General features: G+C 46.0%; 1 protein-coding gene across 8 annotated transcripts in view; it reads right to left on the reverse strand.

Moving 5' to 3' along the window:
• Window positions 1-13,246: 13,246 nt before the first annotated feature.
• Window positions 13,247-20,310, reverse strand: part of LOC127395163 (F-BAR domain only protein 2-like) — a 148,043-nt gene continuing 140,979 nt past the window's right edge. For 5 of the 8 annotated variants that reach the window (XM_051641660.1, XM_051641661.1, XM_051641659.1 and 2 more), the window contains one exon: window positions 13,247-20,183. In XM_051641660.1, coding sequence (XP_051497620.1) covers window positions 20,146-20,183 — 38 coding nt within the window. In that variant the 3' untranslated portion in view covers window positions 13,247-20,145. The remainder of the gene's footprint in view (window positions 20,184-20,310) is intronic. The other 3 variants (XM_051641662.1, XM_051641658.1, XM_051641656.1) reach the window with 1 other exon arrangement.

Here is a 20,310-nt window from a genome sequence, read left to right on the forward strand (position 1 = left end):
GGTTTCCACCCTCCTCGACACACTCTAATTCTAATTCTACTAAATTTTGTAAATGTACACGGATACTCTCACCAGCCATTTAAATGGATATTAAGTAGGTGGGAGGATCATCACGTGATTCAAACTGTCACTAGTCCTGGGGCACCAACATTTAAAACACACTTATGTGAGTTAGCTCCCATAAAACCCTGTTTGAATCTTATGGGGTATTATCTGTGTCCAAGCTCCAATCCCGGGAGAACATATTGCAATGCTCCCAACCAGTATTATTGTGCTTATTGGGGATGTGAAACGATCGCCTCAAATTGGAAACCAGGAGCAGGGCCAGATAGGTACTTGACAGTTAAATGGGGCCCTCAGGGATGCAGGCCCCCCCCGCGTGATTGGTCTGGGGGAATTATCAATCCTGGAAATTGCACCCATCTAGAATTAACTATACAACAACCTTATGATGAAGGGTGGCTACTGGGAAAAACTTGGGGAATACGGTATTGGGAACCTGGAACAGATAGAGGGGGACTCATTTACATAAAGAAAGAAATAGTCCCTAATGACCCTGATCTGGTGGGACCGAATGAGGTACTAGCAGGAGAAATATCCCTCTCTTCGGATAAAGGGATACCTAATGGAATAGATACTGAGACTATTACAACAACAGCAACAAATATTAACACCCAGGAGCCTAGGGGCAATTCTCTTTGGAAATTGGTGCAAGCCAGCTATCAAGTATTGAATGCTACTCATCCAAACTTGACAGAGCACTGCTGGCTGTGCTATAACATTCGACCACCTTTTTATGAGGCAATTGGGGTAACTACTAACCCTAAACGAATCAATGGGTCAAACCCCTCACAATGTCTGTGGAAAAAGGAAACCAGTCAGAGCCAGGGAATTACATTGGCTCAAGTAACCGGGCAGGGGAGGTGCATTGGGAACGTGCCCCACAATAAGAAGCACTTGTGTAAAGCCACGATCCCCTCAAATAGGAAACCACCAGCTGACTGGTTATTACCAGCAAAGAATACCAAATGGGTCTGCTCCTCCATTGGAGTAACTCCTTGCTTATCGCTGAAATTATTCAATGAAAACCAGGATTATTGTATCCAAGTGTTATTAGTTCCTAAAATTATATATCACCCAGAGGAATTTGCCTATGAATATCAAACAGTCCCAAAACATCATTTGAACAAACGAGAACCCTTCACAGCCCTAACAGTAGCCACGCTGGTAGCTTTAGGTGCAACTGGAGTCGGTACAGGGACAGCCTCCTTAATACAACAAAATCAAAAATTCAATTCCCTCAGAGCAGCTGTAGATGAAGATCTAGAAAAAGTAGAGAAATCTATTAGTGCTTTAGAAGCCTCCCTGAGATCCTTATCAGAAGTAGCATTACAAAACCGTCGAGGATTGGACTTATTGTTTGCACAGCAAGGGGGGTTGTGTGTTGCTCTAGATGAGGAATGCTGCGTATACGCAGATCACACTGGAGTAGTTAGAGACACCATGACAAAACTACGGGAAGGATTAGAAAAAAGAAAGAAAGAAAGAGAAGCACAGCAAAGTTGGTATGAATCTTGGTTCAATTATTCCCCATGGATGACTACGCTATTGTCTACCATCGCGGGACCCATGATACTATTAATCTTGGGAATAACATTTGGCCCTTGTATATTGAACAAAGTAATTGAAATTGTAAAGGGCAGACTGGAAGCTGCCCATTTAATGCTTATCAGGGCTAAATACGAGCCATTAGATAAGGAATCAGCAATGGAAGAAATATTAGCTTTAAGTCACGCTGAACTCCAAAGATTTGATGAACAAAATGGTAAAAGAAAAAGGGGGGATTGTAATAAATAAAATCCAGTTTGTTAATCAAATCAGGTTTTCTTAAAGGCTTGTAAAAACTTACAATGTTATCTGAATCACAGATATCTGGTGTACTTTAACACTTCAAAGGGAAGAGTTAAGTTGTGCGATAAGCTGTAAAGGGTCACCCATAGGACACCGATGAAGATGAGGAACCTTCGGCCTCACGACCACCAGGAGGTGGGATAAGACCGACCCCCTAGCAACACGTCGCTCAGACACAGAATATACCAGGGATGACACATATACGGAAACCAGAAGAGTATATAATCAGCTACTTTCGGGAAGTGGGTGCGCGCCGCTGGCGGAGCAAAGACTCCCCCGGCCGCCCAGCGCTGTTTTGTTTGCTGCCGCTTGCTTAATAAACTAATTTGATTAATAGGACTGGTTCCTGTCAATTATTGGGCCTCAATTTATAACAGGGATAAAGTCCCTGTGGTATGTGAAAGAAACTTGTTGGGTAAAAGTGTTTGGGTCTATCCTGCTTCAGGCAAAGGTAAACCTGTCCGGGGTATTGCTTTTGCTCAGGGACCTGGACATACTTGGTGTGTGATGATGGAGGATGGTGAGGTACAAAATGTACCTCAGAGTAATTTGACGTTGGGAGAGAATCCTTGCTTTAACAATTGGTAAGGTATAGAGCCTGTACGTAGTGTATGGTATGGAATACAGGGTGGAATGTCCTGGTTTGAGCCAGGATAAAGCCAGTTTTTCTTTTGCTGATTCCTTTTTTTTCTTTTCAGTGACCTTTCTTCAACTAGCAACTGTGTGTTCTGCTAGGTTGATAAGACACTGGAATGTTTTTATAATTGCTGGGCCCTCAAGGTCGTGCCTTTGCTCTGCCGGCTCAGACACTGCGGGGGGATTTGTGGCCCCCCCCGTGGGAGGCTGGGTTAGACAAACAGCAAAACTGGCCAGAGATATTCCATCCCATATATCTATGTAGGCTCGGGGGAAGGTCGGAGATGACAGAAGAAAACTTCCTTCCTCCCTGCTTCGCTCTCTCGCTGCTTCGCTTCGCCTCTCTGTCTGCCTTCCTTCTTCTCTCTCTCTCTCTCTCTCTCTCTTCCGTTTATGGCCGGGGTCTGGGAAAACACCATCTGCCCATCATCGTCGACCCGTGAACCCCAAGCCCTCCTGACCCTCGTAACTCTCTGCCTTTCTCCAGGAGCAGCTTCGGGATTCCTCGAAATTGTCTCATCTGAGGGGAGTGCTGTGGGAGTTGCTGGGGGTGGGGGGAGGCGAGAGGCTTCTACCCACACCTTTGTTTAATCACATATATATATATATATATATATATCCTGTCATATCATACATTAGTATTCTAATTAAAGCTGCATGGTTCAGTTTTCAATCTAGCCAAGTCTCTCTTTTTTTTTTTTCTCTCTCTCCTTCCCTACCTGGGTGGGAGGGGGAGGGGATCGAGAGCATTGTTGTCAAACTGAGTCAAAGGGTGACACTGAAGAGCCGCAAACATGCTTATTTTATCATGCATATTCGATCTCATACTACTCTGCCTGGACCTATAGCAGAGGTTAATCGTGTTGCAGACAGTCTCACTATGGCAATTTCAGCCTCTCAAGCCTTTGAGCGAGCACATCTGTCTCATGATTTCTTTCATCAGAATGCTAGTTCCCTTCGCAAGATGTTTGGCCTTACTATGGGACAGGCTAAGGACACTGTACGTGCCTGTGCCAATTGTCAACAGCTAACTCCAGTGTGTCTTAGTGAAGGTGTGAACCCTAGGGGATTACATGCCAATGAACCGTGGCAAACCGATGTCACACATTTTCCCACTTTGTGTCGTCAGAAGCATGTTCATGTTAGAGTACTCACCTTTTCTGGGTTTGTGGCTGCTACTCTGCTACTGCGGCGACTGGAGAAAAATCTCAGGATGTCCGAAAGCATTGGCTTAATTGTTTTGCAGTTTTAGGGGTGCCTCATAAAATCAAGATGGACAACGGTCCTGCCTATGTCTCTCGACCCACGCAATATTTTTTACATCAATGGGGGGTGTCCCATGTAACAGGCATTCCCCACTCCCCAATGGGCCAGGCTATTATTGAACATACCCACAGCACCTTGAAAGCTATTTTGTTAAAACAAAAAAAGGGGGAATCCCCTTTCACCACAGGAGCATTTATTTAAAGCCACATATGTACTTAAGTTTTTTAATCGTTCTGGCACACGTCTGCTGACATCTGCGGCCAAGCGTCAATTTGGGCACGCTCCAAAGTTTGCTGCTAGGCCCAAAGTCTGGTATCGTGAACCAGGGAATCCTGAATGGAATGGTCCAGTAGAGTTAATAATTCTCCAGTAGAGAGGGTATGCATGTGTTCTTCTTCCCTCAGGACCTCATTGTTTGCCAGCAAAGAACGTGAAACCCTACCATGAGCTGGAGTGACAAATTCTAGAACCCAATCCCCGAGATGAATCTCCTGCAGATCAGGATGAGCCCTCCTTACCAGAGACCTAAGCCATGCAAAGGAGCAAGCAATGTAACATGGGGGATCATCCGTATTTGTTTTTATTAGTTGAAGAGTGGACTGTAGTGAATTGTAACAGCTCCTTTTTGTATTAATGTGTGAAACTCCATATATACTAGCTGGTTTTGCCTATGAGAATGTCTTTATTGAATGTCTCTTTTATCATTCCTTTACAGTTAATCTCTTTATAATATCAGCAGTTATTATACTGGTGTAAGGGTTATGCCCCTTACCACAGAAAATATATGCCTCCCATAAAACTGTTTCACCATATAAGGGAGATTAAATGGACGCCACCCCTGCACAGTTGGTGCCTGTGGCACCAGGAACCAGTCAAGAGCTGAGGCGCGGGCTTCTTGGGGAGGGGGGCCTGACTGCCTGTGGGTGGTCTGTTCTGCTCTGGGACTCAAGATTGGCTGGTCTAGCGCTGGCATGCAGATTGGATAATGCATTGCAGTACCTGGAACAGTGCGTTGTGTCACCCTAACCTGATAGAAGTCACTGGACAGCAGGGGGCGGGGCTTCTGCCTCTGTTGAAATGAGAGCGGAAATCACTGGTAGTCTATGGGCACGCTACTTTGCTACTGCTGCTCCTGCTTTTGGGAGAATACTGTCTTTCTACCAGATCTTCGTGGAATCCTAGGAATCTGAAGGCTGAAATCCTATTTCTCTTTTAAGGGCAGAGAGCTGAGATCCCTGCCTGCTCCCAAAGAAGAAAGGAAGAGCCGCCCGAGCAGGCGCTGCACCGCGCCTCTGCCGCCAGCGACCCGAGCTGAGCTCAGCCCAGCCGAGCCGGGAAGAGCGCCGAGCCAAGCCAGAGCCAGGAGGAGCCGACCGAGCCGGGGACCACTCCGAGGGAGCTGACCAATCTGGGGACTGCCGCCCCAAGGGAGCCGGGGGAGCCAGGGAGCAACCCGAGCGCTGTCGCACCGCTGCCACCTATGTGGTGTGTGTCTGCTGCCCTCGAGCCCAGGAGCCGTCACTGCTGCCACCTTCAACGCACCAGGAGTGTAAGAACCGCATCCGCAAATCTTTCCTGCTTTCCTATCTTTCTACAGAGTTGTGGGAAACTGTTCTTTTCTTCCCCACATCAGTCTAAACAAAATGCCTTTTCAGCCAGCGAAGGCCTCTCCTGATTATTCCCAGCTAACGAACTAAAACAGACTTGCTTCTCAAGGACAACTGAACCCGAAACAACAGCTGTGGTCCGGGACAGAAAGGATGGGCGACAAGCCATCCTGTGCCCCTGGCAGTCACCGCCCTAACGTAGGGCTCATGGACGCTCATTGGCTTTGGACAGTGACACTGACTGGACCGGTGGGTCAGGGGGGTATCAAAGGCGGCGAGTGCAGCAGGTGGGCCCTTGCCTCCTCCCCGAGGCCCGTTCGGACGCTTTCTGCGTGGGACATCCCCCTGCTGCGGACACTGGTGCTGGGACCCTGCCTGCCTGCCTGCCCCGGGTCCAGCCTGGGCCTTAGCTTTGAGCGTGCCGGGGTCCTGAGCCCTGGGGTCGGGGCCGGAGCCCCCCTCGTGTTGCTGCCGGTTGCTGGGAAAACCAACCGCCGCTGCACCCGCTGCCGAGCCGCGAGAGGCTGCCCCTCCGACACCACGGGCTGCGGACCTGCCGTCCTGCCTGGCGAAAAGGGGCACCAACCACTACTGCCGCTGGGAAAGGAGCCGTCGGGGACAAGCCGCTGGTGGGTAACGTCACCACACCCACACACACGCATCCACACGCACCCCTCTCATACTCGCACACACAGCTCGACCTCTTAAGGAGGACTGACGTCGGGCTTCCTTCCCTCCTCCCTCCGGTCCTTAACCCTCTCCTTTAAAAGCACAGGACCTTTTGCATTACCTCCCTAAAGGACACTTTCTTACTGTATATATATATATATATCCCTGGTAGCCATTTACATTTGCATTTTCCCTAAACATCATCCCTCAGTTTGTGTTAACCCTTAATAAACCGATTAATTCGTGTAGTAAACATTGGTCTTAGAGGCAATTTCTGAGCGTGGTGGGGGTGCATTCTAACTACCACCCTGAAATACGGTCCCGCGGTGGCCGTTCCTCTATGAGAGGCGAGCGCCACGTGTGACCCTCGGACTTATTCAACAGCCCCTCCACATCGGGGGGGGGAAGTCGCGAAAGCACCTGACAGCCGGTAGCCCCCCAGTACCGGCTCGCGACAAGACTTCACTCCACGTTCTCCCACGCACAACGGCAGCCCCCAACGGGGGGTGTCGCAAGCCGGTACCGGGGGGCTACCGGCTGTCAGGATACTTTTGCGACTCCCCCTCTCAATGTGGAGGGGTTTGTGAATGAGCCCGAGGGTCACACGCGGCGCTGCCTCTCACGGAGCAACGGCCGCCGCGGGACCGTGTTTCCGGGTGGTAGCTAGAAAGCACCCCCACCCCACCACGCTCAGAAATTGCCTCTAAAGCCAAGATTTACTCCACAAACTAATAGGTTTATAAAGGGTTAACACAAACCGAGGGATGATGTTTAGGGACAATGCAGGTGTGAATGGCTACCAGGGATATCAATATGTATGTGGTGAGAAAGTGTCCTTTAGGGAGGCAATGCAAAGGTGCTTTTAAGGGAGAGGATTAAGGACCAAAGGGAGGAGGGAGGAGGGAAGGAAACCCGACGCCGGTCCTCCTTAAGAGGTCGCGCTGTGTGTGCAAGTATGAGGAAAGGAATGTGTGTGTGTGTGTGAGGTGATGTTACCCTCCGGCGACTTGTCCAGCGTCGGTCGGTGGCCGGAAGGCAGGACGGCAGGTCCGTGGTGTCGGAGGGGCAGCCTCTCGGCAGCGGGTGCAGCTCCCGTTGGTTTCCTCTCCAGCGGCAGCAACACGGGGAGGGGGCTCCGGCCCCGACCCCAGGGCTCGGGACCCCGGCACGCTCGGCGCTGAGGCTCAGGCTGGACCCGGGGCAGGCAGGCAGGCAGGGTCCCAGCACCAGTGTCCGCAGCAGGGGGGTGTCCCAGGTAGAAAGCGTCCGAACGGGCCTCAGGGAGGAGGGAAGGGCCCACCTGCTGCCCTCGCCCCTTTGATACCCCCTGACCCACCGGTCCAGTCAGTGTCACTGTCCAGAGCCAATGAGCGTCCATGAGCCCCACTTTAAGGCGGTGACTGCCAGGGGCACAGGATGGCTTGTCACCCATCCTTTCTGTCCTGGACCACAGCTGTTGTTTTGGGTTCAGTTGTCCTTGAGAAGCAAGTCTGTTTTAGTTCGTTAGCTGGGGATAATCAGGAGAGGCCTTCGCTGGCTTAAAAGACATTTTGTTTAGACTGATGTGGGGAAGAAAAGAACAGTTTCCCAATGTGACTGCTCTAAATCACCTCCCTTTATCATAACAATCTTCCTTCTGTCCTTTGCACCCTATCAGTGGCTTGCATTATATTTACATTTGTACACCCATATTCTCTTTATAAAGTAACAGCACATATAAACCCCTCACTCAGAGTCCTCATTCCCTTTTTGAGTGAGAGTGCATACTACCTGTGGGGGGGGGGGTTTGACAGGTATCAAGTAAAGCCAAAAGGGGAGGGGTTACCCGCTCAAAGCCCTTTTTTTGGTTTTGAACCCTTAAAATTGGTCAATGTATTGGTTGCTTCTGCTGCTTTAGTAGAATCTGTTGTATAGGATTGGGTTAGTGTTAATGGTCTGAGGCTGAAACAGATAAAGGGGCATCATGGATCCTAGATCCAATTGGTTGCACATGCTTGTTTGGCCTCGTGTTATGCAACCTGGGCAGGACAACTTACAACACATGTTGGCCTCATGTGTCAGAACCTCGTCCCCCTTGTAAAGGGTATACAAACCGTTTTTTTCCCAAAACTGTAATTTGTAGTACTGCTTTGTATAGGGAATTAGTAGCTTAATAGATTGCATCTGCATTGTGACTGGGAATGCATTAAGAGGGTGGGAGAACACCACTGGTGAGAACTTTTCTTTGGCTGGTCTCTCATGGCCACCGGGATCTTTAACACACTGCTGCACCCTGTTGTAGTGATACTATTAATACAAATCTCTATATACTTTGTCACAGTAGTGACTTTTTACTGTAGGAGACAGGTGAAGCTCTGCATTGATAAGCAGATGAAAGGACTGGGACTGGCCAAGCATCTCCTACCACAGTCAAGGGCAAGACTTGGTTGGCCTCTGTGTTTGCCACCAAGAAGAAACTTGAGCTCCACTGTTGGCTGCAACCCAGCAGGTGCTGAGCAGTGGAGACACATACCAGACCTTGATGTGAGGGATGGCCTCCTCTGTTATAAGGGAGCCATCCAGGAGGGGAGGGCAGGCTACAAAGCTTGCAGCTGGCATGAATCACTGAATGGTTGCATCTGGACATCAATTCAATTATTGCAATACACTGAAGCCCATATTATGTCCTCCCTCATCTTGAGTGGCTATTGGCAAAGCAAAAAAGGGGGAGATGTGGAGAACAGCCATGGGAAAAGAAAAGGGGTCTCCTCTATCTCTAAAGAAGTAGACAAAACAATATGAGACCAGCTAAGGGCCAGGGCTTGCTGTGAGCAGCACTGTGAATGTTGACAAAAATCAGAACCTGCTTATCCTGTAATCAGTGTGTGATTGTTTACATCCTGGCAACTCAAGGACTGTGTATGTGCCAAGGAGCAGGTGTGAGTGCTGTTTACACTCTCTGTACCCTGGTTGCTTATTCTCAGTTCCTACTGTAAAATTATATAAGGGAGCATTTTATCAAAATAAAAAATTCCATTTCTTCTCACTCTGAAGTCCATGTCTTAACCCACCACAGCAGAAGACTCATATCTACAACCCTCCCATTGGGAGGAGTGGACTAGACAGACGGCAAACTTGGCCAAAGAGAGTATTCCATCTCATAATATACATGGCACTCTGTATCAATTAAGGGATCATGGAAGTCAAGCCCTTCCTTCTTCCCCTCTCTTTCGTTCATGGCTGGCATCCAGGGAGGACTCCGTCTATCCATCACCATTGATCCCTAGGCCCATGCATTCCAGAACCTCATATCTCTGCCACTACTTCCAGCAGCAGTCTGGAACTTTTCAGAACTGCTCACAGCTAAGGGGAGTGTTGTGGGAGTTGCTGGGGGTGGGGGAAGGCAATAGGGGTTTTGCACATTCCTGCACATATTTGAATATAATTGTACATATTTTCTTTTATCATTAGTATTTAATTAAAGCTGTCTAGTTTAGTTTGCAATCCAGAAAGCCTCTCTCCTTACTCTCTGTTGTGGTTTGGTTTGGTGGGTTTTCTTGGCCAGTGGACTTGGATGTTGTGGCCAGAGGATTTGCTGCCAATGGACTCTGCACAGCTTTGGATGACCCCAGTGCCAGGGGAGTTGGCAGTTCCTGAAGCAGCCCATGACTCTGTGAGAAGCCCACGCTGGAGCAGCTTGCTCCGGACCTCGTGGGAAGGACTCATGAAGGAGAGGTTCGTGGAGGACTCTCCCATGGGAAGGACCCCATGGGGAAGCAGGGGAGGACTGTAAGGAATCCTTCTTCCTGAGGAGGATGGCGCGGAAAGAACCACCAGCCTATGAAGTGACTAAACCCCCATCCCCTGTCCCCCTGTGCCACTGGGGGGGAAGGAGGGAGAGAAACTGGGAACAAAGTCATTTGGGCCCGGGAAGAAGGGAGTGGTGGGGTAACATGTGCAAGCACTGCTCTTTGTGTTGTCTGTGTCCTATGTGTGTTTGATTGGTGTGAAAATTAAATTATTATTTTTTCCCCCACCATCATTACTATTACTATTACTATGTCATTAAGCCTATTCTAGTTTTTTGTGGGTTTTTTGTTGTTGTTTTTATTTTCCAGCCTTATAGTCTCTCTCCCTTATTCCCCTTTTTATCTTTCCCTGGGAGGATAGTGGGGGGGCAACAGAGCGCATCTGTCACCTGTCTATTGGCTAAAACTGTGACACAAGTGGGAGGTGTTTTGCTGGCTAACTAGAAAGGAAGGTTTTTGCGTTGTGCCAAAAAGCATTATGTTTCAAGCCTTGCATCTTTGAGAAGCTTTAGATAGGCATCTTAATATCTGTGTACCTTTTGTTTTATTGGAATTGCTAGATAATTGGTTTCCATTTCAGTTGTCATAAAAGGGCAGTTTGATTTTAGAGCATGAAAAAAAGTTCAGGAATTCCTCTGAGGACAGAGTAAGCTAAAACCAGTTCAAGGTACTAAAGCAGCAAATAGCAGGACTACATCCAGGCGAGTCTTGAATATCTCCAGAGAAGGAGACTCCACAACCTCCCTGGGCAGCCTGTTGCAGTGTTCTGTCACCCTCACTATAAAGAAGTTTTTCCTCATATTTAAATGGAACTTCCTATGTTCCAGCTTGTACCCGTTGCTCCTTGTCCTGTCACTGGAAACTACTGAAAAGAGTCTGGCTCCATCCTCCTTGCACTCACCCTTTAGATACTTATGGGCCCCCCCCTCAGCCTTCTCTTCTCCAGGCTAAAGAGTCCCAGCTCTCTCAGCCTTTCCTCATAAGGGAGATGGTCCATTCCCCCAATCATCTTTGTTGCCCTCTGCTGGACTGTCTCTAGTAGTTCCCTGTCTCTCTTGAACTGGGGAGCCCAGAACTGGATGCAATATTCCAAATATGGCCTCACCAGGGCAGAGTAGAGGGGGAGAATGACCTCTCAATCTACTGGCCACACACTTCCTTATGCACCCCAGGATTCCATTGGCCTTCTTGGTGGCAAGGTGTCACTGTTTGACTCAGGTCCAACAACAATGATCTCGATCCCCTCCCCCTCCCACCCAGGTAGGGAAGGAGAGAGAGAAAAAGAGAGAGACTTGGCTGGATTGAAAACTAAACTACACAGCTTTAATTAAACACTAATGATATAAGAAAATATATTCAATTATATACAGATATGTTCAGGTATATGCAAGACCCTCTCGCCTCCCCCACCCCCAGCAACTCCCACCACACTCCCCTGAGCTGGAACAGTCCCGAGAAATCCCGGAGCTGCTGCTGGAGAAAGCGGAGAGTGATGAGGGTCAGGAGAGCTTGAGCCTAAGGATCGACGGTGCTGGATGGACGGAGTCCTCCCCAGACACCGGCCATGGACAGAAGAGAAGGGAAGAAGAAGAAGGAAGGAAGTTGTCTTCTGTGATCTCTGACCTTCCTCTGAGCTTACGTAGATATATGGAATGGAATATCTCTGGCCAATTTTGCTGTCTGTCTAACTCAGCCTCCTACGGGGGGGTCAGAGATCTCCCCGTAGTGTCTGAGCCGGCAGAGTGAAGGTGCGACCTTGAAGCCCCAGCAGTTAGAAAAACATTCCATTGTCTTATCAGCCTAGCTAGAACAGAATGTTGCAAGTTAAAAGAAAGCTTACTGAAGAAAAAAAAAAACACAGTAAAAAGGAAAATTGGCTTCATCCTGGCTCAAACCAGGACACCGAAGGGTGGACTTAACCATGGACGCTATTGCACAGGTGATCCACAACTGTGAAACGTGCTGCCGTTAAGCAGGCTAAACAGCTGAAACCTTTGTGGTATGAGTGGAGGTGGTCAAAGTACAGATTTGGAGAGGCCTGGCAAAGTGACTACATCACACTGCCTCAGAGCCGCCAGGGTAAGCGCTATGTGCTTACAATGGTGGAAACAAGTACAGGATGGTTGGAGGCATATCCTGTGCCTCATGCCACAGCCAGGAATACTATCCTTGAGAAGCAAATCTTGTGGAGACAAGGTACTCCAGAAAAAAATGAGTCAAACAATGGGACTCATTTTAAAAATAATCTTGTGACTGACTGGGCTAAAGAGCATGGTATTGAATGGATCTACCATATCCCATACTATGCACAAGCCTCAGGGAAGGTTGAAAGGTGCAATGGTTTGTTGAAAGCTACCCTAAAGGCAATGGGTGGTGGAACTTTCAAAAACTGGGATAAAATTTGTCAAAGGCCACCAGGTTAGTTAATATCAGGGGATCCATCAGTAGGGCTGGTCCTGCTCAGTCAGACCTTTTACATACTGCAGATGGGGATAAAGTCCCTGTGGTGTGTGAAAGGAACCTGCTGGGTAAAAGTGTTTGGGTCTATCCTGCTTCAGGCAAAGGTAAACCTGCCCAGGGTGTTGCTTTTGCTCAGGGACCTGGACATACCTGGTGTGTGATGATGGAGGATGGTGAAGTACAATGTGTACCTCAAGGTAACCTGACTCTGGGGGGAGAATCCTTAATTTGACAGCTGGTAAAGTACAGAGCCTATATGTAATATATGGTATGGAATAAGGGGTGGAACTGGATGTCTCAGGGAGGCTCAAACCAGGACACCTCTTTACTCCCTTCTGGTTCTGGAGCATAAGATGCTTTTTCAGAACCAAGCAGTGGCCTTGGTTCTGCACACCATTCTCCAGCATTAGCTATAAACATCAAGCGTTATCAGTACTAGAAGCAGACACTGACTGAAAAATATGCCATTCTCTGGATCCTCCTTCCGGCCCTTCTTGTGGACGGACATCACGCTGGCTAGCCTCCAGTCATCTGGGACCTCCCCAGTCAGCCAGGACTGTTGATAAATGATTGAGAGTGGCTTAGCCAGTTCTTCCACTTCTTTCTTGTTGAAAGAATGTCTTGTCAGTGTCTTGATCCTGGTCGGGTGGTCTGTAGCAGACTCCCACTAGGATATCAGCCTCATTGGCCTTCTCCTTTATCCTTACCCATATACATTCTGCCTTGGTGTGTCTGACATTGAATCCTAGGCAAAGCACTACTTAACATATAACGCCACCCCACCACCTCTCTTGCCTTGCCTGTCTGTCAACGTTTGACTCAGTTGGACAACAATGCTCTCGATCCCTTCCCCCTCCTACTCAGGTAGGGAAGGAGAGAGAGAAAAAAAAAAAGAGAGACTTGTCTAGATTGAAAACTGAACCGTGCAATTTTATTTAGAATATTAATACGTGATATTAGAGTGTATATATATATATAGTGATTATACAAAAGTGTGGCAGAAGCCTCTCGCCTCCCCCCACCCCCAGCAACTCCCACAGCACTTCCCTCAGATGAGACAATTCTGAGGAATCCCGAATCCTGGAGAAAGGCAGAGAGTTACGAGGGTCAGGAGGGCTTGAGGTCGACGGGTCGACGATGATGGGCAGATGGTGTTTTCCCAGAAGCCGGCCACGAACAGAAGAAAGAGGAAAAGAGAGAAAAAGGAAGGCAGATAGACAGGCAAGGCGAAGCGGCGAGAGAGCGAAGCAGGAAGGAAGGAAGTTTTCTTCTGTCATCTCCGACCTTCCCCCGAGCCTACGTAGATATATGGAATGGAATATCTCTGGCCAGTTTTGCTGTTCGTCTAACCCAGCCTCCCACGGGGGGGCCACAGATCCCCCCGTAGTGTCTGAGCCGGCAGAGCAAAGGCACGACCTTGAGGGCCCAGCAATTACAAAAACATTCCAGTGTCTTATCAACCTAGCAGAACACGCAGTTGCTAGTTGAAGAAAGCTCACTGAAATAAATAAAAAAAAAATCAGCAAAAGAAAAACTGGCTTCATCCTGGCTCAAACCAGGACACTGTCCCTTCTAAAGAGCCTGTAGCCATCCATCACAGCACTCCAACCATGCAAATCATCCCACCACATTTCCATGACGGCAATTATATCGTGGTCTCCTTGGTGCACAATAGCTTCTAACTCCTCTTGTTTATTTCCCATGCTTCAGGCATTGGCATATATACACTTGAGCTGCGGTACAGATATCCTGACCACTTGCGTGATTACTAACCTATTAGTGAACCCTATGTTTTTGTTGCTACATTTATCACCATTTGCCACCTCAAGTGGGATGGCAGACTGGCAGCCGTCCTTAGGCTCATCTCTGGTGAGCCTGGTTTCATCCCCATACCCCTTCAGACCTAGTTTAAAGCCCTTTCAAGGAGCCCTGCTAACTTGTGCCCCAGGATCCTTCTCCCCTTTCTGGTTAGGCTTTCACCACCTGTTGCCATGCCTGGTGTCCTGTAGGTCCATCCATGATCAAAAAAGCCAAAGTCCTGTCGGCTGCACCAGTCCTGAAGCCAGGAGTTAATCTTCTGGCTCTTCCTGTTTATCCCCTTATCAATCCCTGCTACTAGTGGGATAGAGGAGAACACCACCTGTGCTCCCGATCCCCTAACCAGCCATCCCAGTCTATCTTCATTGCCCCTAGATTTCTGGTAGCTACCTCATCACTGCCTACTTGGAATAACAGTAATGGGTAGTAGTCTGAGGGCCGAACTAGGGTAGGGAGCTTCCTCTGTATATCCTTAACCCTGGACCCAGGGAAGCAGCTGACCTCCCTAAGAAGTGGGTCCAGCCTGCATATAGGGCCTTCCACTCCCTTTAGAAGTGATCACCTATGACAAGTACCCACCATTTTTCTTAACTGAGGTGGTTTTGATGCGAGGTACAGACTGACTTGGCCTCGGTGACACCTCCAAGTTTGGTGAACCATCATCCACGTCACCATTTTGTTCTATTTGTAGAGCATCATATCTATTTTGCAAAGTCACCTGGAGAGGGGGAACTCTAGGGACCCCCTTGCTGTGCCGCTTGCGCTGTGCAGAAATTTGTTGCCATTGCTCCTCATCCTGTAGGCTATCATACTCAGTCAGGCAGACAGGAGATAGGCAGTGGTCTGCATCATGAGCCCCACCTGTCTTTTGGGCCTCGTTCAGGGAGGCTAAGTCATGGCGCCAACGGTCTATCTCCCTGCTAGTCCTAAGCCTCTCTTCTTCCTCCTTCAGCTGTACAACCGTGCCAAGCAGATAATTTAGCTGCTCACACCTCACACAGCTGGTGTCTCTGCCATTCTCCAGGGAGAACAACAGGCTTTGGCACTCCCTACAGCCAGAGACCTGGAGCCTCACATGTCTGTGAGGAACCTCCCTTTGGGTTGCCATAGGCCTCCTGGCAGAAGTTTTTGCCCGAGTGGAAACCATATTTAAACCTCTTTCTTCTGTAGTTGGTTTTAACGACCTCTCCTCTCACACTCACCCACGTGCCTGTAGCAGGGCACTCCATCTCTCAATATGCCTGCCTCAGTTCTCTTTTATGATTCAAGTGCTTTTGTCTCTCAGTTTTGCAGGCACAGGTCTGAAGTGAAAGGTTCCCATGAGAAGGGAAAAGACCTAGCAAACTCTGAGCTGGTAACAACCCTGAAAGGTATAAACAGAGGGCCAAGTGGATGTTCATAACACCAGCTGCTCTCTGGTGCTGAAGAACACGGAGCTCAGCCCAGCCACAACTAGGCATGAAACAGAGATAAAGAAATAACAAATAGATAAACAACAGAGTTTGCTTGGCGAGAACAAGGCCTTCATGGTTTTTTTCTACTGTTTTCCTTTTATTCTCCACTGAAAGATGTTGGAGGTATGGGTAATGGTTAAAGGACAGCAGTCAATCCACTTTATTCTATAAAAGCTTGGTCCCATTTTTGATCAAGAAAACAAAGACATCTCCGTACACTTTCCCCAGGAAGTTTCTGGACCTTCTCTCCTCTAGCAGGGACGCCTGCCAGAGAGACTGATTCTCGGGAGTTGTGGCCCGACCAAGGACACCCAGCTGTGGCCTGACATGGGTGAGAAATATTACTCATTCACTGTCTTTATTAGCAAACTTAACATTAAGTAATCTTCATTATTAAGCTTAAGATTGTAAGATCCTTTAAAGATGATGGTTGATGTTTTAGGCCTAATATGGTATTTGATAATAAGTAAGTTGCCAGCATTTTAGTGGTTAATCTTTGTTGTTTGATTTAATTATAAGTAGTAAAATACACTGCTAATATACCCTTTGCATCCTAACTGCACTTCTGTTCTTATCTCCCAATTTCCCTACATTTTTACTGTATTTGTCCAGAATAATTAAAACCCCCAACTTTGTATGTAATAAATTTTGATTACTGCAAATACTCATTGTCTGTCATCCATCCCGTCCGGGAGAGCTCCTTGCTCGTGCCATCTTCTGTGGTGGTCTGAGGGGATGGCCATGTTCAAATGTTGTGCGGTTGTCCCAGTGACGCCCCCAGCCACGCAAGCCTTTCTTGAAAGAGCTGCTGAGTCTTTCTGGGTCTCTCCTCTCTTCCACAGGCTTCCCGGGCTCCAGGAATCCCCCCCATCCATCTTAAATCGGTAAAGGTAGTTGTTAAGGCAGAGCACGTACTGCAGCCGCTGCCTCTGTTCGCTCTCCACGTGGTCAGAGGCTGAGATGCTAAAGGAGCAGAAGAGGCATATCTGCAACCCTCCTGTAGGGAGGAGTGGACTAGACAGACAGTAAAATTGACCAAAATATTCCATTCCATATATCTATGTAAGCTTGGTGTAAGATCAGGGATCAAGGGCCAAGCCCTTCTTCTTGTTTCTTCTTCCCTTCTCTTCCTGGTGGCACCCGGAGAGGACTCCATCTATCCATCACTGTTGATCCCTAGGCTCGTCTGTTCCTGACCCTCATAACTCTACCCTCAGCTCCATTCTGCTCTGCCGCTCTCTCTGGCATTGGTCCGGGACATTTTAGAACTGCTCACAGCTCAGGAGAGTGCCGTGGGAGTTGCTGGGAGTGAGGGGAGGCAATAGGGTTTTGCACATTCCTGAACACATTTGTGTATAATTGTACATATTTTCTTTCACCGTTACTAATTAATTAAAGCTGTGTAGTTTAGATTTCAATCCAGAGAGTCTCTCTCCTTCAATATCTCTCTGCTTCCCTACCTGGGTGGGAGGGGATCGAGAGCATTGCTGTCAATCCTGAATCAAACGGTGACATTCGGATAAGTATATCCACGGTTAGGACTAATCTATTAGTTAAGTATACCAACTTAGTAATGTCACGAGTCGTACACATCACAGGCATTTTTGTTTAGTAAAGATGCAACTCTTTGTAGAAGTGATCTTTCCATCTACTGTCTCTGTGGTGGTTTTTAAATATATGAGAGGTCATATATTATCATGGATGCATAGAATGTTTTGGATTGGAAGGGACCTTTAGAGGTCATCCAGTCCAACCCCCTGCCATGAGCAGGGACATCAACTACATCAGGTTGCTTAGAGCCCTGTCCAACCTGACCTTGAATGTTTTTAGGAATGGGGCATCTATCAGCCCTCTGGACAACCTGTGCTAGTGTCTCACCACCCTCAGTGTAAAACATGTATTCCTTATATCTAGTCTAAATCTCCCCTCTTTTAGTTTAAAACCATTACCCCTTGTCCCATTGATACAGGCCCTGCTACAAAGTCTGTCCCCATCTTTCTTATAAGCTCCCTTCAGGTGCTGGAATGCTGCTATAAGGTCTCCCCAGAGCCTTCCCTTCTCCAGGCTGAACAACCCCAATTCTCTCAGCCTGTCCTCATAGGAGAGGTGCTCCAGCCCCTCTGATCATCTTTGGGGTCCTCCTCTGGACCTTCTCCAACAGGTCCATGTCTTTCCTGTACTGATTACCTCTACTACTTATCACTTATAAATCAATTAACGCTTTAAAAATGTTCAATACAGGCATAGTTTTGTTCTACTATTGCTTAGAAGCTCTGTGGGACTAACTGCAAAAGTATAAGCACTATACATCAGTATTTAAATTATATATTATGTGTTTATTATGGGTGAAAATTTTTTTAAATTTATATTTTATGAAAAATCAAAAGTGTTTACAATTTTTGTAAGATAAACTCGTATGCTATAATTTACAGTCCATAAAAATTCAGATCCTTTTGAGTTGTGTTTACAAATTAATTTTCTTGGGAGGCAGCTACAAAGGATAGTGCTCTATACACAAACAAGAACCAGCTTGCTACATATGGTTTTCTTAACAAACATGTACTTTTTACAATGTTTTTAAATTTCTTTACAAAAAGTCTATATAAACTTGTATGGCTTCAAAATTGTTACCTGCACCCAATGTATGTATAATCACCTAGTTTAAAAGTGGTGAAACATAAGTACTTAATTTAACTAAGAATACTTGATTAAAAACAGCAATGCAGTTTTAGGTTTTCATTAATAAAATATTGTCATATTAAACATGGTTTGATTGCAAAGCAGATTATAATTAAAATTCCAATAAAATAATGGTACCATTTTGTATGAGTTAGAAATTTATCATTCAATAAGCTCAGCAAGTTAAGAGCCAAATATTCTCTTCCAATCAAATCTTCATTACAGTACGTGCTTAGTGCTAATAATGTAACTCATCTGCAAAAGTGTGTAGTATACATCTACAAAGCTTCAGCAGTCCAATTCATTACTGGTTTTGCATGACTTAGTTGAAGCAAATTTTATTGTTTTAATAGAGAATTTGATATAGATACTGGTATTAAAAATGGTCACATAAAATTCCCCATTGTAAGTTCTTGAATTATTTTGCCCCAATATGTTTGATTTCAGCATTGAAAAAACTCTTGATAATACAAATACATAAAAGATTTTCTAAATTAGTGACTTGCTTAAAAAAAACTTTCCTGTGCTAAGGCTGCGGCAAGCAGATTAGAAGCCAATACAAATATTAAAATTGGTGGTTTAAGATAAAATTTAAACCGATAGAAATGGCAGTACTTGTCATCCTTCTGCTACAAAATACCATTCTAAAATGGTATTCCTACCACTGTACTATGTTTACATTCACATCACACAACCCTCAAAGCACTTAAATTCATAGAATCATGGAATGGTTTGGGTTGGAAGAGACCTTAAAGATCATCTAGTTCCAAACCCCCTGCCATGGGCAGGGACACCAATCCCAAACACTTGCAGTCAAAGTGAAAGGAAATGCTGTTTGCTTTTATCATGTTTTGTGATTTTTCAGGATTTTCATCTTTAAAGTTACTATCTCAAAGTTTCAAAGTCCTTCATGATGCATCTCCCTTTACTACAGCTGAATTTATTGCAATTACTCCATGAGGAAGTAAACCAGTATTTTAAACCTCTTTTAAAACAATTTGCAGTTTTGCAAATCTGCAATCCCACTCAAAGGAATTTTTATAAAGTTGTATGTATCATACAAGCACTGTACTTTCCTGATGAAGAGCCAAACTTTGATAACAGGATTGAGGCATGTGAATAACAAAGTGAGTAGGCAAAGTTTGGTTTTGGTTATTTTTTTTTAAAGGCACGAATGTTATGCTATTCATATAAAAATAAATTAAGTCTACAGCATTGATTCAAACAATCACAACACCCATAAAATTTACTAACTGCAGAAGTAAATTTCTTCTGTCTTTTGCAATTTTGTAACACATTGCACTTAGGAAAAAAACCCTATATAAAACAACTTGCGTGTTAATAATGATACACAGGCATCAAATTACATTTTCTTTATACATCTCTAGCTGAGCTGGTTCTATGGCACAAGTAGATGGAATAACTACATGAGACTTTGCCTTTGTTTTCTTTAAAAACTAGCAATTGAATCTGAAAATGAATTAATATTACTAATGGAAAGCTCAAATATTTTACTTGCTTTCCTACATTTTTAGGTTTCATGTTTACAGTATAACATACACTTTCATACTTTCATTAAAACTATTATTATTTTGATGTTACTAAAATTTCAACAGATTTTTCCAAATATTGCAGGTGATAATTTACAGACAGTGATGAAGTTAACTTCAGTGCTATTATAAAGTAATAAAAAGTTTGCAAAATTACTTTTAAAAGTGCATTTTCTGTTCTGTAGTTCAGCCTCAAAGTAGGTCAAAATTTTAAAAAAATTAATGCATGTTAAAATAGTGTTTGTAAAGTAGAGAGGGCAGGGTGAGCTTCTTGCACTCCTTTGATCCAATGACTTCCACAGGTTCATCAGCAGTCTGCCACATACCGTCCTGAAAAATAAAAGTCTTTTTTTTTTGCAGTCAGTAGATAAAACAGATTTGGTCAGTATTTTCCTTGGAGCAGTTTGACTAACTATGGAAAACCAAAAAAAAGTGAAACGGTTTTCAGCCATGTTTTTGAGGAAAAGTAATT

Source organism: Apus apus, chromosome W (assembly GCF_020740795.1).
Source record: "Apus apus isolate bApuApu2 chromosome W, bApuApu2.pri.cur, whole genome shotgun sequence".
NCBI classification, from domain to species: Eukaryota; Metazoa; Chordata; class Aves; order Apodiformes; family Apodidae; genus Apus; species Apus apus.